Here is a 13,359-nt window from a genome sequence, read left to right on the forward strand (position 1 = left end):
TGAGATGCAGAACAATTACGTCTGCTGGAAAGTGGTAGATCTGTGGAATTTGCTGCCACAGGCAGTTGTGGAGACCTGGTCATTGGGTGTATCGAAGTTTATGGAGAGAAGGCCAGGCAGTGGGGCTGAGTGGGAAATAGATCAGCCCCATGATAAAATGGCAGGGCTGACTCAATGGGCTGAAAGGCTATTTCTGCTCAGATTTCTTATGGTCTTATGACCCATTATGAAGGAAGATGTGCATTCGCAACATCAGTATTATCACTGCTGCAGGTTTGGAAACAGCATGTTCATATTAAAATGGAGCCCTTGGGTTTTTAAACAAAAAAATACCCTCACACCAAGTAGCAACAAACGAATGGGATTTCCAGGTGAATCAATTGGCCAACTAGCTTCCAGGACCATCCTTTTGATGTCTCAGCACATGTTGTGTAGATCCAGTACAAATTGGAAATATTCTGTTGTAACCAAGTAACATTTGAAAATTGCCAAATTCATTCCAAGAAACAACCAAAGCAACATATTACATTGGAAGAAGACCTCAATTCAAATCTTAATACCAAACGTTAATACACTTCTATTTAAAGTTCCTGAGGATTGAAAGGCGAGATGCTAGAGATATTTGAACCCTGAAGGAAGAGATTTTAAAAACATGCAGACACAGTCTCAGAGAAGGGTTAGCATGAATCAGGATCTAATCTGGCACTGTCTGTAAGGAGTTTGTACGTTCTTCCCATGTCTGCGTGTGTTTCCTCCAGGTGCTCTGGTTTCCTCCCACCATTTAAAAATGTCCTGGGGTTGTAGGTTAATTAATGTAATTGAGCGGCATAGGCTGGAAGAGCCTGTTACCATACTGTACGTCTACATTTTTTTTAAAAACTAGCTACGATTGAGACAAGGAGTAACTTATTCATTTTAAGATTTGAAAATTTTTGTAATTCTGTAGACCACAATGATGTGGATGTTACAGAATAAGTTAACAAAATTATGATAAAATACATCTTAAAAGGGTAGGATCGTGAGGTTTAGTTTTTATGTCACATTTCACAAACATCTTATTTGCCATGCAAGAGTAGACTTCATATCTTATTTGGGTTTGCAGAAACAATGGGAAGTGCTTGTGAGAGTTTGACAAGTAGCCGTTAATGGACCAGCATGTTTGAACAGTGTCCAGGCTTAAGAACTTGAGAAATCTTTTATTTCTAAACTGGTGCCAGAGTTTTAAATGTTTGGTTGAAGTTTGTTGTCCTAAAAGGGGCCACTTGGTTTTGCAAACAGAGAAAACATCCATTGTTTGGGAGAGTATTCTGCAACAGTTTGTGGTATCACAAAGTTCTGTGTTGTGTATGTGTTGCCTATGTGTTGTGTGGTTTTATGTTAAAAAGTGACAATTTGCCTGAAAGAGCCAAGGTGAAGGTGGACTGCTGAGAGAGTGGGAGACGGACTGAGGATGTGCAGAAAATGAAAACAATTTCTAGACTTGGATCAAAAACTACCACTGGATGGTGCTGTGGAGTGGAAGAAGGCCCAGAGCATGAGTCATAGTCTGGAGGACTGTTAAGAATGTTGGGATTTCAAAAAGGATGAACATTCCAAAGGCATATCACTCTCACTCTCACAAAGATCTTTTGGCTTCAGTTTTGTTTATGATCTTTGCTTCGGTTGAGATAGAAGTTTTGTGAGTCTTGTGTGTTTTGTGTCTAAGTTTTTCTGTGGGCTGGTTGGAAATATAACGTAGACTTTAATTACATATGTTATATTTAGGCTGGGAAATTTATTAGTTTTACACTGTTATAGAAATTTGCATAGTAACCAGTGGAAATTTTGTATTTAAGTTTTAAGGTGAATTTCTTTGTTAATAAAGTAATTGTTCATCTTTACCCCTGTGTGATGTGCCTTCTTTGTGGTTGCTGGTTTGATCTTGTAACAGTGGTGAAGACTGCAAGTTGGCAGACCTACTGTAGGAGCCCATTTCAAGACAGGTTTTGAGTTCTGATTTCAGCCTATTCTAAATTTTCGTCATCAATTGCAGAAGTTGTAGCTGGTTGTTGTGTTTCTCCTGAAATAGGGGAAAAATAACTTTTTCTGGTAACCTCGAAGAAGTAGTTATCATTTGGAAAAACCCAAGAGGGGACAAATTTCTTCGGTAAGACACTTCAATTGCTGATTGAAGAAGGTCAGTTTGTGTGTCCAATGATCAACAAATATCTCTCTGAAACCAACAAAGACCTTCCTGAGCAGTAACAACTTAAGTTAAAGCACCAGAGCCTGGTGAATACGATAATTGTTTAATTCTGAGCACAGTATGGAGGATTGCCTAATACCAGTGAACTTGGAGAAGTGAAAAGTGAATGACTGGACAGTGAAAAATAACTTTCCTGAACACAAACATAACATACACATGCACTTAAAATAAGAAGGGGGTTATGATAAGTTAATATTAATAAGTTAAATATTGATATTATTAGGTATTAAGAAAATAAAACCAGTTTTGTTTAAGTAGACATTATCATGGTGAATTTCTGTTGCTTCTGGTTTTTGAGTCCTTTGGGCTTGTAACAAGACAAGGACTGTAACATTTGGGGACTGAGCCATAATGTGGATTTGGAGAATCATCCATATCATGGATATCAGTGTCCATTGCACCCATTCCATTGCCATTGAATCTGGTCACTCACGATTAATGAAAACCTCTGAAAATACTGCATCACGAATAGTTACGATCGATCATCAACATGAAACATTAAAGTTTTGTGTCTCTGGCTGTCTAACTCTGTTCTTAGAATTTCTTTATCCATTTAACTTCCAGCATCTGAAGCAATTTGAAATACAGAGAGAATATGTTGGAAATACCCAGCAGGTCAGACTGCATTCATCGGGGGGATAGAGAGAGAAAGGGAGAGACCAGAAATTTTAACGCGAGTCGGTTTCTTGCCACAGATGCCACCTAACCTGTGTGCAATTCCAACATTTTCTGTGTTTGGTTTGTATTTCCAACATCTGCAGCATTTTATTTTGATGTTTGCTCATTCCAGAAGTATAACAAAGATTAATTCCACAATATTTTTTTTAAAAAAGGAAGCTGGTAGCTTCCTCATATTCGCAGCCTCATTGAGAAACATGAAGGGTCCCAATCAAACTCCAGTGATCCAAGTATATGACTGTTCACACTGGAGCAGAAGCATTCGGGGAAGCACTGAGAACCTTGAGTCTCTGCAACAGGAGTAGGTGGAAATCAAATGAAGGATCACACCTCCCATACCATCTATCCACCCAAAGGGAAACACTAAAGTCTACAGACACTGAGATTGTAGTAAAAACACAGAAATGCTGGAGGAACTCAGCCGGTCTTGCAGCACCCTGAGGAGTTAAGGATGACATTTCAGGCCTGGCTGAGTTCCTCCAGCATTTCTATGTGTTTTTATTATCTCCCCACCCATCCTATCAATTGACCGCTGCCACACCTATGGCAGCGTCTAATCAGCCCCTCAGTCCTCAGGGTCAGTCCAATACATTTCCATGACAACCACTGTAAATTTACAAGCACATCACTCACCTTCAGAAAGAATGCACCTTCCACTGCACCAGTAGTACTAAAACTCCAGCAGGAGCCACATACGGCCTGATCTTTCACAGGGGTCACTGCACCTGCAGATGTACAAAGAGTAAAATTAAATCCTTAGCCAGTCCACAAAATCCTTTCTCCAGCACTGTAATAACCTCCTTGGATTATCCCTGTTCCCCTCCATCGCTCTTCCTTATCTTTATGGCAAACTGGTCATTTAAAAAAACAGCTCAGTAGCAACAGCAAATCACTTGTATCAATGTTTACAAACAACAAGGCCTTTTAAGCATTAAAATAATGTTTAATTCTTACCAATAAAATACAGGCCGTCGCCGATCCCCGACACGCCCCAACCACTGATCACCAACACGAACCCACCATTGCTACTGATCCTCAGGGAGGCTTCGCAGGCCAGTAGAGCATTCACTGGTGACTCGGCAGGCTCCTGTCTCCCTGGTCACCAGAGCTCCCAACACCGACACTCGAGTTCGAATCCTCCACAACAGCAACTTTGGCGTGCATGTGCAGTAGTAGGGTGAGGGGACGGTTTGGAGTTGGCGTCAGAAGCTAGCTCCAGTGTGCCGAGGAGGGGGAAAGGGATGCCACTGAGCCTGATGTCCCTGCTCCTGCTCAGGAGGCCACTCTCCTTGATGACGCTGGGACAAGAGATTCATCTAACCCCTTGTGGTGAGAGACTGACACACAGTTTGAGAGGGAGAGTTGGATAAAAAAGTCAATAGCGGAAGGTAAAGAAGAAATGGAAAGAGAGAGAGAGGAGGGAGTTACCTGAAATGAGGACAATTGTAGTTCTAATTTCACATTGAGTGAATTTTTTTTCCAAACTGACGTTAGTTCTATTTGTTTTGGATATCCAAATTTATCTGAAATTTTAAAATTTTTTGGATAAATGAGGATTTTGGAGAATCCGATTTTGTATAATCAGAATTGTACTGTTATGTATGATAAATTTAATCTCAATACGTTTGACATTATTAATAGTCCCACAAGAGGCACTAATTCAGATTTAAAGGCAGCTTAGGTTAGTTTTTAAATAAGCAGTGAGAATTTGCACCAGTTGTGCTGGGATTAGGTACAACGTACCGTACAACCTCCAATCGATGCTGGGAGGCAGCCAGACTGATTTATACCGATTCACGGGGAAGGGCTGGCCTTTGTTTGGTGTGGTCCTCCTCAATCTTCCTCTGATAATCATCATCTCTTCTCCTGTCCTGTCAGCGAAGTGGTTGATGGCCATTTTGTAGGTCAGGTTCTGACGGTTCATTGAATGGATGTACCTGAAAAGAAAATGAACAATTTTTTTTAGATACAATTAGCGTAGCAGTGGGCAGCACAGTTGGCAAAGCGGTTAATGCAACACTGTTACAGAGACCGAGGTTCAAATCCCGCTCTCTCTGAAAAAGTTTCAAAAGGTACGGGGGTTGTAGGTTAATTGGGTGAAATTGGGCAGTACAGACTCCTGAGCCATCAGGGCCTGTTAAAGTGTTGCATGACTAAGAAGATCTGACTCAGCTTAAGTTACATGCCACACAAATCTATTGTTTTCTTAAGATCAAATGAACAAGGGGAAAATATGTATGATAAATTCAATCCTTTTCATCTTGATACATTTGATATTGCTTGCCATAGTCCAGCAGAAGTGCATGGTCGAACAGGAAATTGCAGAAGGCTTTGCTAGGGGTATTTTAAAAAACCATCCAAGGCTGATTAGATGTTTAAACTATGCATTTCTACCTAATCCAATCTTTTCATCAGGTTGTGTATTTGGTAGTGCACAACAGAGAAAATCAACAGCTCATCTCAAATCGAAGGCATTCCATGTTGCTGTCCTATCCAGTTCCATCCAACTTTTGGCATTTGTCCTTCATAAAGATTTCCCTGGATCTTCAAAACTTCCTCCTTCATTGGTAATTTGTCACCTGGAATCCCCTCCATTGGCACAGCCCAATAGTTGCCCCCACCCACCCCCCTCACCCCTTTACCTCCTATGGACATTGCGTGACCTGCTGAGTTTCTCCAGCACATATGTGCATTTCACTCAACCCTAGCATCTGCATTCATTTACCCCCTCCATAAATCTTCGTCCGCGAAGCCAAGCCAAAAAGAGAGCATCTGCAGACTTCCTTGTTCAACTCAGATGAAGAGAAATAGTCTTTAAATAAAAGTTTTTGTCCAGGATAGAATAATTTTACCCACTGCAACGGTAGACTTGTTAGCCCAGTGGTTTTCAATTTTTTTCTATCCACTCACATATTCCCTCTGCCATAGGTGCTCTGAGATTTGTAAGGGATTGCTTAAGGTGGTATGTGAGTGGAAAGAAAAAGTTTGAATTGTACCTAATTGACTCATTGTGTGCATGGTTTCATAACTCCAAAGGAAATGGGCCAATGACAATTTTTCTCAAGCAAAATATTTCAGTAACAATTGGGTCTAAAGCAGTGGTTCTCAACCTTCCCTTCCCACTCACAGACCACCTTAAGCAATCCCTTACTAATCAGAGAGCACCAATAGCATAAGGGATTACTTAAAGTGGCATATGAATGGAAAGAAAAAGTTTGAACTGTGTAGCCCAAATTCAATGTTCAATTAGTCCAAACAGGCTCATTTAGTGCAACATAGATTTTTGTCCCAAAAACACAATCCCCAGACCTTCAAATGACTGCTTAGTGACCAGACCATGATTCAGATCTGACTACCCACCAGCCAGTCTCCTTCCTCTAAGTATGTCATGAAGAGAACTCTGGCTTCTTCCTCAGATGTCAATTTATAGGGTGCTGACCAATCTACACCTGAACTCCGAGAAAATTTTGGAGGCCTTGTGATTTTATTTTATTCTAGCATATGGAACACTGTACACATTATTGTATAGGATGACTCTGTATAGGATTATACCCAGTATTTCCAGCTAAAATGTTGGTTTGGAGCAATAACCTTTGAAAAGGACGACCCCCCCCCACCTCCCCCCAAAGAAATCTGGCACTTACCACTGACTAGTGGATGCTGTTAAAAGCAAATCACAATATTTTAATAATAAATCATAATTTAAAAGGTTTAAATTTTATTTGGATATTTTAAAATTAACCACTGTCAGCTCCTGTGACCGACTGTTTAAAGTCTGTGCAGAGCCATCAGCAGGTCAGAACAGGCAGATGGACTCCGGGGAGGAGCTGAGACTTCACACATGACTAACGGGCAAGCATGAGATTGCGTCAGAGCCGGCGGGAAGATGGCGACAGTGATGCTACTTGGTTGTCAAGATAAGAATTTTAGATCCTGTATAGGACACCCCAATTTTGAGGCAAAATTTTCAAGTTTTGGATCATCCTATGCAATGGCACATGTACTTATTGTTTCCTGGGGTTTAGAATAACAAGTTGCTGTAGTACTATAACTCATTTGAATGCCAACACCAAGTTGGCAGCTTGCAACAACAGGCCAATCTGAAGAATTAATTATATTTCAGTTGGTAAAATTCAGGCACTCTCCAAAATGAACAGTTGAATATCAGATTCAGATTTATTGTCAGAGTATATACAACCCTGAGATTCCTTTTTCCTGTTGGCACAGCAAAATTATCACTAATTGGTAATGCAAAAAAAAAACTGTCTACAGCATAAACATGTAAACAAACAACTGTAAACAAATTGTGCAATACAGATACCCCTTTTACACAGAGATCCCACCAAATTATGTGAATGGCTCATGCTTAAAGCCAGGTTGGGTCATTCACACCAAACCAAGAAAAGCTGGGTCAGTGCGACCTTTTACATAGCAACTCAGCATACTGGAGCAAAAGGAAACGGGACCTGCAGCATTACAGCATCGGTGCCCTGTGCGATGTATGACATATCCACTGTGCAGTGACTTCGTCGCGATCCCATTGATGCAGTTTCAAGTTTGAATCTCACACTGGTAAGTTGCACACATTCAACATCATCATGCGTCATAGCCTTCAACCGTCCTGGACCCGGGAAGGCGGGTAAGCCTTTTAGACAGGAGCTAATGTGATACTACCTACCTTTGCAGGTAATACACAGGATGGAAGTGACCTCCCAAACCACATTTGTTGCATTCACACAGGTAGGTGAAGCGAGTAAAAGGCAGTATTTAAAAGGGGTAAGAGAGAACAAGAAGAAAATAAAGTAGACAAGAGTCCTTAAATGAGTCCCTGATTGGGTTTTGTTGTTGAGGAGTCTGATGGTGGAGGGGTAGCAGCTGTTCCTCAACCTAGTGGTGTGAGTCTTGTGGCACCTAGACCTCTTTCCTGATGGTAGCAGCGAGAAAAGTGTGTCTGCTCTGTGGTGAGAGTCTCTGATGATCGCTGCTGCTCTCTAATGGCAGTGTTCCCTGTAGATGTACTCAGTAGTGGGGAGGGTTTTGCCTGTGATGTCCTGGGCTGTGTCCACCACCTTTTAAGCTCATGGGTATTGGTGTCCCCATACCAGACCATGATGCAGCTGGTCAGCACATATCTGTAGAAATTTGCCAGGGTTTCCGATGTCATACCAAACCTCTGCAAGCTCCTGAGGAAGTAGAGGCGCTGATGTGCTTTCTTCACGATGCCTTTGGTTTGATGGTTTCAGGAAAGATCCTCCAAGATAGTGACTCCCAAGAACTTAAATGTGCTCACCCTCTCCACCTCTGATTCCCCAATGATCACTGGATTGTACACCTCTGGCTTTCCTTTCCTGAGGTCAATAATCAGCTCCTTAGTTTTGGTGATATGGAGTGCAAGGTTGTTGTTGGTGCACCATTCAGCCAAATTTTCAATCTCAAACCTGCTATTCATCCCCTTCCTTTACACAACCCATTACCATGGTATTGTTGACAAATTTGTAGATGGTGTTATTGTTGTACCGAGCCACGCACTCGTAATGTGCTCAGCTTATGAACTCCACTTCTCCAGCCTCTTGCCAATACATTTGCTTTCCTCATTGACTCTTTCCATCCTTGGCAACCACACAGTCAGCTGATGGGCTATACTGCTGAAATTCTCCTCCAAATCTCCCTTTTTCTTAACTGCTGTGTTGTCACAATTTATTAATTTAAAGCTGTACTCAAATACTTCAAGTTATTACCTGCAAGTAGGACTGACTGATATTAAATTTAAACCTTCCAACTGGATACAAACAAAGACCAGGGTTCAAGCCACCATTTTTCCAAAATCCTGAAATGAAGGCCAAGGACCTGGCCGCGACATCACAAAAAGACCTCTGATTTTCTCTCAATTATGTATTTTTAAAAATTTGTTTTGGATGCTGGCCATCACCCTCAAGAACACCGTTCATTGCCTGGTCTCATTTTCCCTTGAGGAAGTGGAGGTTGGAGGTGAGCTGACCTTTAATGCCTTCATTCCTTCTGGTGAAGATGCTCCCATAGGTTTGTTGAAGAGAGAGCTCCAGGACATAGATAAAACCATAAGACATAGGAGCAGAAAGGCTACTTAGCCCATCAAGTCTACCCCATCATTTAATCATGAGCTGATCCATTTTTCCCACTGCCCAACCTTCTCTACATATCCTTTGATGCCCTGGATAATCAAGAACCTGTCAATCTCAGCCTTAAATACACCCATTGATATCCACAACACAAAGTCTGCAGATGCTGTGACTGTAGTATAAACGCAGAAATGCCAGAGGAACTCAGCTGGTTTTGCAGCATCCACAGGAAGTAAAGATATATAGCTGACATTTTGGGCCTAAGATTGTACAGGATTTAAAAAAAAACTGATTGTACAGTCAGTTTTAGCACTTTTTAAAAAATGATATGCACAAATTGCATTCATCAATGAAATTTTAGTTTTTTGATGTTGATTCCACATCAAATCACAAAAGCACACATCAGCCTCATGCAGCATGTTGCACTTAGACAAAAATACTTCCAAGTTACTTTGCAATCAGAAGTTATAATTTAGAAAGATTGGTAAAAGGGTTTTTTGATAATAGATATTTATTTTTCCTGCTCCTGTAATCTGAGTGAACTTGTCAATTGTTGAGAAGACTGAGGCAGTCAAGGCTACCAGGCACCATTACATCAACTTTCTACAGGAGCTTTATCAAGAACATCCTGCCTGTAGAGAATTGGATTGGAGGTCAATCCAGAAGACCAAAAGAGTGGTAGAGAGGATCACTGGCATCTCCACTCCCTCCCCCCACACCCACCCCCCCCCCGTGACATGATCTACCGGAAGAGTTTGCAAAAATCATTGGGGACCCTTACCACCTTTCAACTGCTCCTATTGGGAAAGAGATACAGGAGGATCAGAACCAGCACCACCAGGCTGAGAAACAGCTTCCTCCCACGGGAAGTGAGAATGAATTGCTCAAAAGAACCCTCTGCTACAAATTAAACAGTATTTATTTTTATATATTTTTAATATGTACTGCATATGTATTTTTTTCCTGAATGTGTGTGATTGAGTGTTTGCATGTTTGCACCGAGGACCATAGAATGCTGTTTCGCCAGATTGTACTTATACAATCGGATGATGATCAACGGGCCTTGCCTATTCATTTTGTGCTTTGTTCAGATCTAACTAAAAAGGCCAATAACAGACACCTACAATCCAATAAAGTTGGGCTTTACTTGAGCAGAATTCCCTTAGATTTTGGCTCTGTGAAAGGAGACAGAGGGAAAAGGGAAGAGACGGGGAAGGAGATAGTGGGCACCCTCTAGCTGGATGGCATTAACATCCACTTCTCGAAAGCTTAAAAATTTAGAAATCCTAATAATTTCAATTAGACATTTCTACACTCTTGCTCTGTTGGAAGAGGTCAAAATCTGTGGAAAGAATACAATTTAACAAAACTTGCAGCTTTAAAATTGATATTGATAATTTGACAAACTGTACCTTTATAGCCAACCTGCCTTTTCATAAATCTGAGAAATAAAGATTAAATATACAGTGAAATATTTGATAATAAGAATAAACAACATTACCTCATGTTGTGTGTGAAAGTCGTCCTTCTAAACTCATGCTCCACATCACCTTCTTCATACTCCCTCCCAAACTTCTCTTTGTAATACCAGAAGACATGCCAAGTTCTGTTGTTCTTATCCATGCTAACTAAATCTTCAATGGGGTTAGCCAGGACTCTGTGTTCCACTCCAGGACCAGGAAACCCCTCACAAGTCATGCCTAAATGATGAAAGGGATTTACGATAATCTCCCATACTGAGCATCACTGTGTTGGACAAGAGAGCTTAGCTCCAAAACCTGTACTTATCCAAAGGAAACTGCAAATATATTTCATGTCATTTTGGGCCCTGTGAAATTTATATTTTGTCAAGTCCTAGTATGTGGCAGGACATCATTTATTGCCTATCCATATATCCCTCCCCCCAGCGGTGATTAACATTGCTTTGAATCCATGGACAAATACTACAGAGGGGAGAATGGCACACTTCCTTCCTTAATGGTTTTTGTTGACCTTAATCAAGAACTTAAGAAATGGGAGCAGGCCATCCAGCACATTGAGCATTCAATGTGATCATGGCTGATCTAATGATAGGCTTATCTCCACTTGCCTGTCTTTTCTTCATATCTCAATTCCCCTACTATGGAAAATTCTATCCAACCTGGTCTTTAGTGAGGTCACCTCCACTGCTTCAATGGACAACAAATTCGACAGATTCACCACCCTCTGGGAAAAGCAATTCCTCTTCATCTCCATCCTAAATCTATGTTCCCTAGTTCTAGTCTCCCCTACCAATTGAAGCAATTTACCTACCTCTACCTTATCTATGCCTTGAATAACTTTATATAAGATACCCTCTCATTCTACTGAATTCCAGCAAATACAGTCCCAGACGATGCAATCTCCTCAAACTAATCCTCTCATCTCTGTAATTAATCTAGTGCATCTCCTCTGCACTACCTCCAAGGCCTGTATCTCATTCCTCAAGTAAGAAGTGCACACAGTACTCCAAATGCAGCCTCACCAGTACCCTGAACAATTGCAGCACAACCTCCCTGCTCCTAAACTCTATCCCTCTACCAATAAAGGCCAATATTCCATTCCATTCCTTTCAATTCCTCCATTTCCGGCACATTTGCTCCCAGGATGAGGTCTTCCATGCCAGATCAGAGATGTCCTCCTTCTTCAAACAATGTGAATTTCCCTCGACTACCATCAACTCGGGCCTTAACTGTATATTCTCCATTACCCACATATCTCCCCTCACCCTCATGTGCAATAATGAGTATACCCCTTCTACCCCATCAGCCTCCATGTACAATACATCCTCATCCTCCATTTCCACCACCTACTATGTGATCAGTCACATATTCGCCCCTCTGCCTTCCACAGGGACAACTCCCTCAGAGTCTCCCTTGTCCACTCCTCCCTCCCCAGCAGTCATCCCCTTGACACTTACCCCTGTGACCACAAGAAATGTCCTCCTTTGTTACCACATATGGGGCCCCAAACAGTTCTTTTGAGTGAAGCACCATTTCATTTGTGAATCTGCAGGGATCTTTTACTGCATCCAGTGCTCCCGTTGTTGTCTCATCTACATCAGAGAAACTGAACACAGACTGGGATATCACTTCACTGAGTATCTTGGCTTTGACCACCGCAATAGCGTGGATCTCCCAGTGGCCACCCATTTTAATTCCCCGTCCCATTCCCTTGCTGACATGTCTGTCCATGTTCTCATGCACTGCAAGACTGAGACCACCTGTAAATTGGAGGTACAACACCTCATCTTCTATCTGGACACCCTCCAACCAGATGGCATTAACATCCACTTCTCCAGTTTCCTTTAAACCCCACCCCCCATCTCCTTCCCCGTCTCTTCCCTTTTCCCTCTGTCTCCTTTCACAGAGCCAAAATCAATTCTCACCTTTCCTCTTATCATATCCAATTAACACCTTTTGTCTGTTGGTCTGAACCCCATTCTTCCCCTTTCCCTCTCCAGTGTTTAATTCAGATGCCTGCCGACTTTTTGCTTATACCTTGAAGGACTCGGGCCTAAAACATAAATAATATATTTGTAGTGCACTACTAGTAACCACAAAGACGAGGCAGAGGGAACGATAGTCTTTAATGGCCCAGATCCAGGTATAGGAATGGCGGGAAGGGAGAGGTGGCTCGACCTTTATGGCCCAGGACCAGGAGAAAACATATCACAATATTGTTACCTCCTATTGTCGATACCGTGAGACAGACCAAGTTTCTCCAGCAATTCTGTGCATTTTTATCTTTTTTTTTCCCCCAGTCTCTAGCAATCCTGCTAAACTCCAAACCTTTCCAGCATTTTCTGTTTTTATTTAGAGTTCCCATTATATGCCCTATTTGGATTGATTTCCAAGGGACAAAGATCAACCCATATCCCAATACTTCTTACCTCTCTCAATACAATAACCCATATAGCACATGTTCTGGGGTGGGGGGGGTCTCAAAGGACTTTTGAGAGAAATACACAAAATGAATGGCTCAGGTCTGCACCGTTCCCCCATGAAAAAATATTTCTATTTAACTCCATCAAGAATGAGACTAAATTCAAATATGTGCATAATGCTGCTGAAAATAAATCAAAATGTAGAGTTGTAGATAGTTAACGAGAATAAATTTATAGTTAAATTAAAACCATCAGTTTACTCATTTGTCTGATCATAAAATTAGAACTAAACATCCAACCAAAAATCACACAACACTGGAGAAGCCCAGCAGGCCAAACAGTGCCCTTTATGTAGCAAAGGTAAAGATACAGAACTGACGTTCTGGGCTTGAGCCCTTCATCAAAGTCTGAGAAAATGCCAGCAAGCATCTGAA

The 13,359-nt window shown here is 41.5% G+C and overlaps 1 protein-coding gene across 1 annotated transcript in view; it reads right to left on the bottom strand.

Annotated features, from left to right (window-relative positions):
• The window catches only part of LOC138741281 (digestive cysteine proteinase 1), a 50,104-nt gene that overhangs the window by 4,341 nt on the left and 32,404 nt on the right, over positions 1-13,359 (bottom strand). Inside the window, exons 6-8 of the mRNA XM_069895094.1 lie at positions 10,523-10,721; positions 4,667-4,860; positions 3,557-3,648 (exon numbers count right to left, since the gene is read on the bottom strand). Of these exons, the coding sequence (XP_069751195.1) occupies positions 3,557-3,648; positions 4,667-4,860; positions 10,523-10,721 (485 nt within the window). The remainder of the gene's footprint in view (positions 1-3,556; positions 3,649-4,666; positions 4,861-10,522; positions 10,722-13,359) is intronic.

This window comes from Narcine bancroftii, chromosome 8 (assembly GCF_036971445.1).
Source record: "Narcine bancroftii isolate sNarBan1 chromosome 8, sNarBan1.hap1, whole genome shotgun sequence".
NCBI lineage: Eukaryota > Metazoa > Chordata > Chondrichthyes > Torpediniformes > Narcinidae > Narcine > Narcine bancroftii.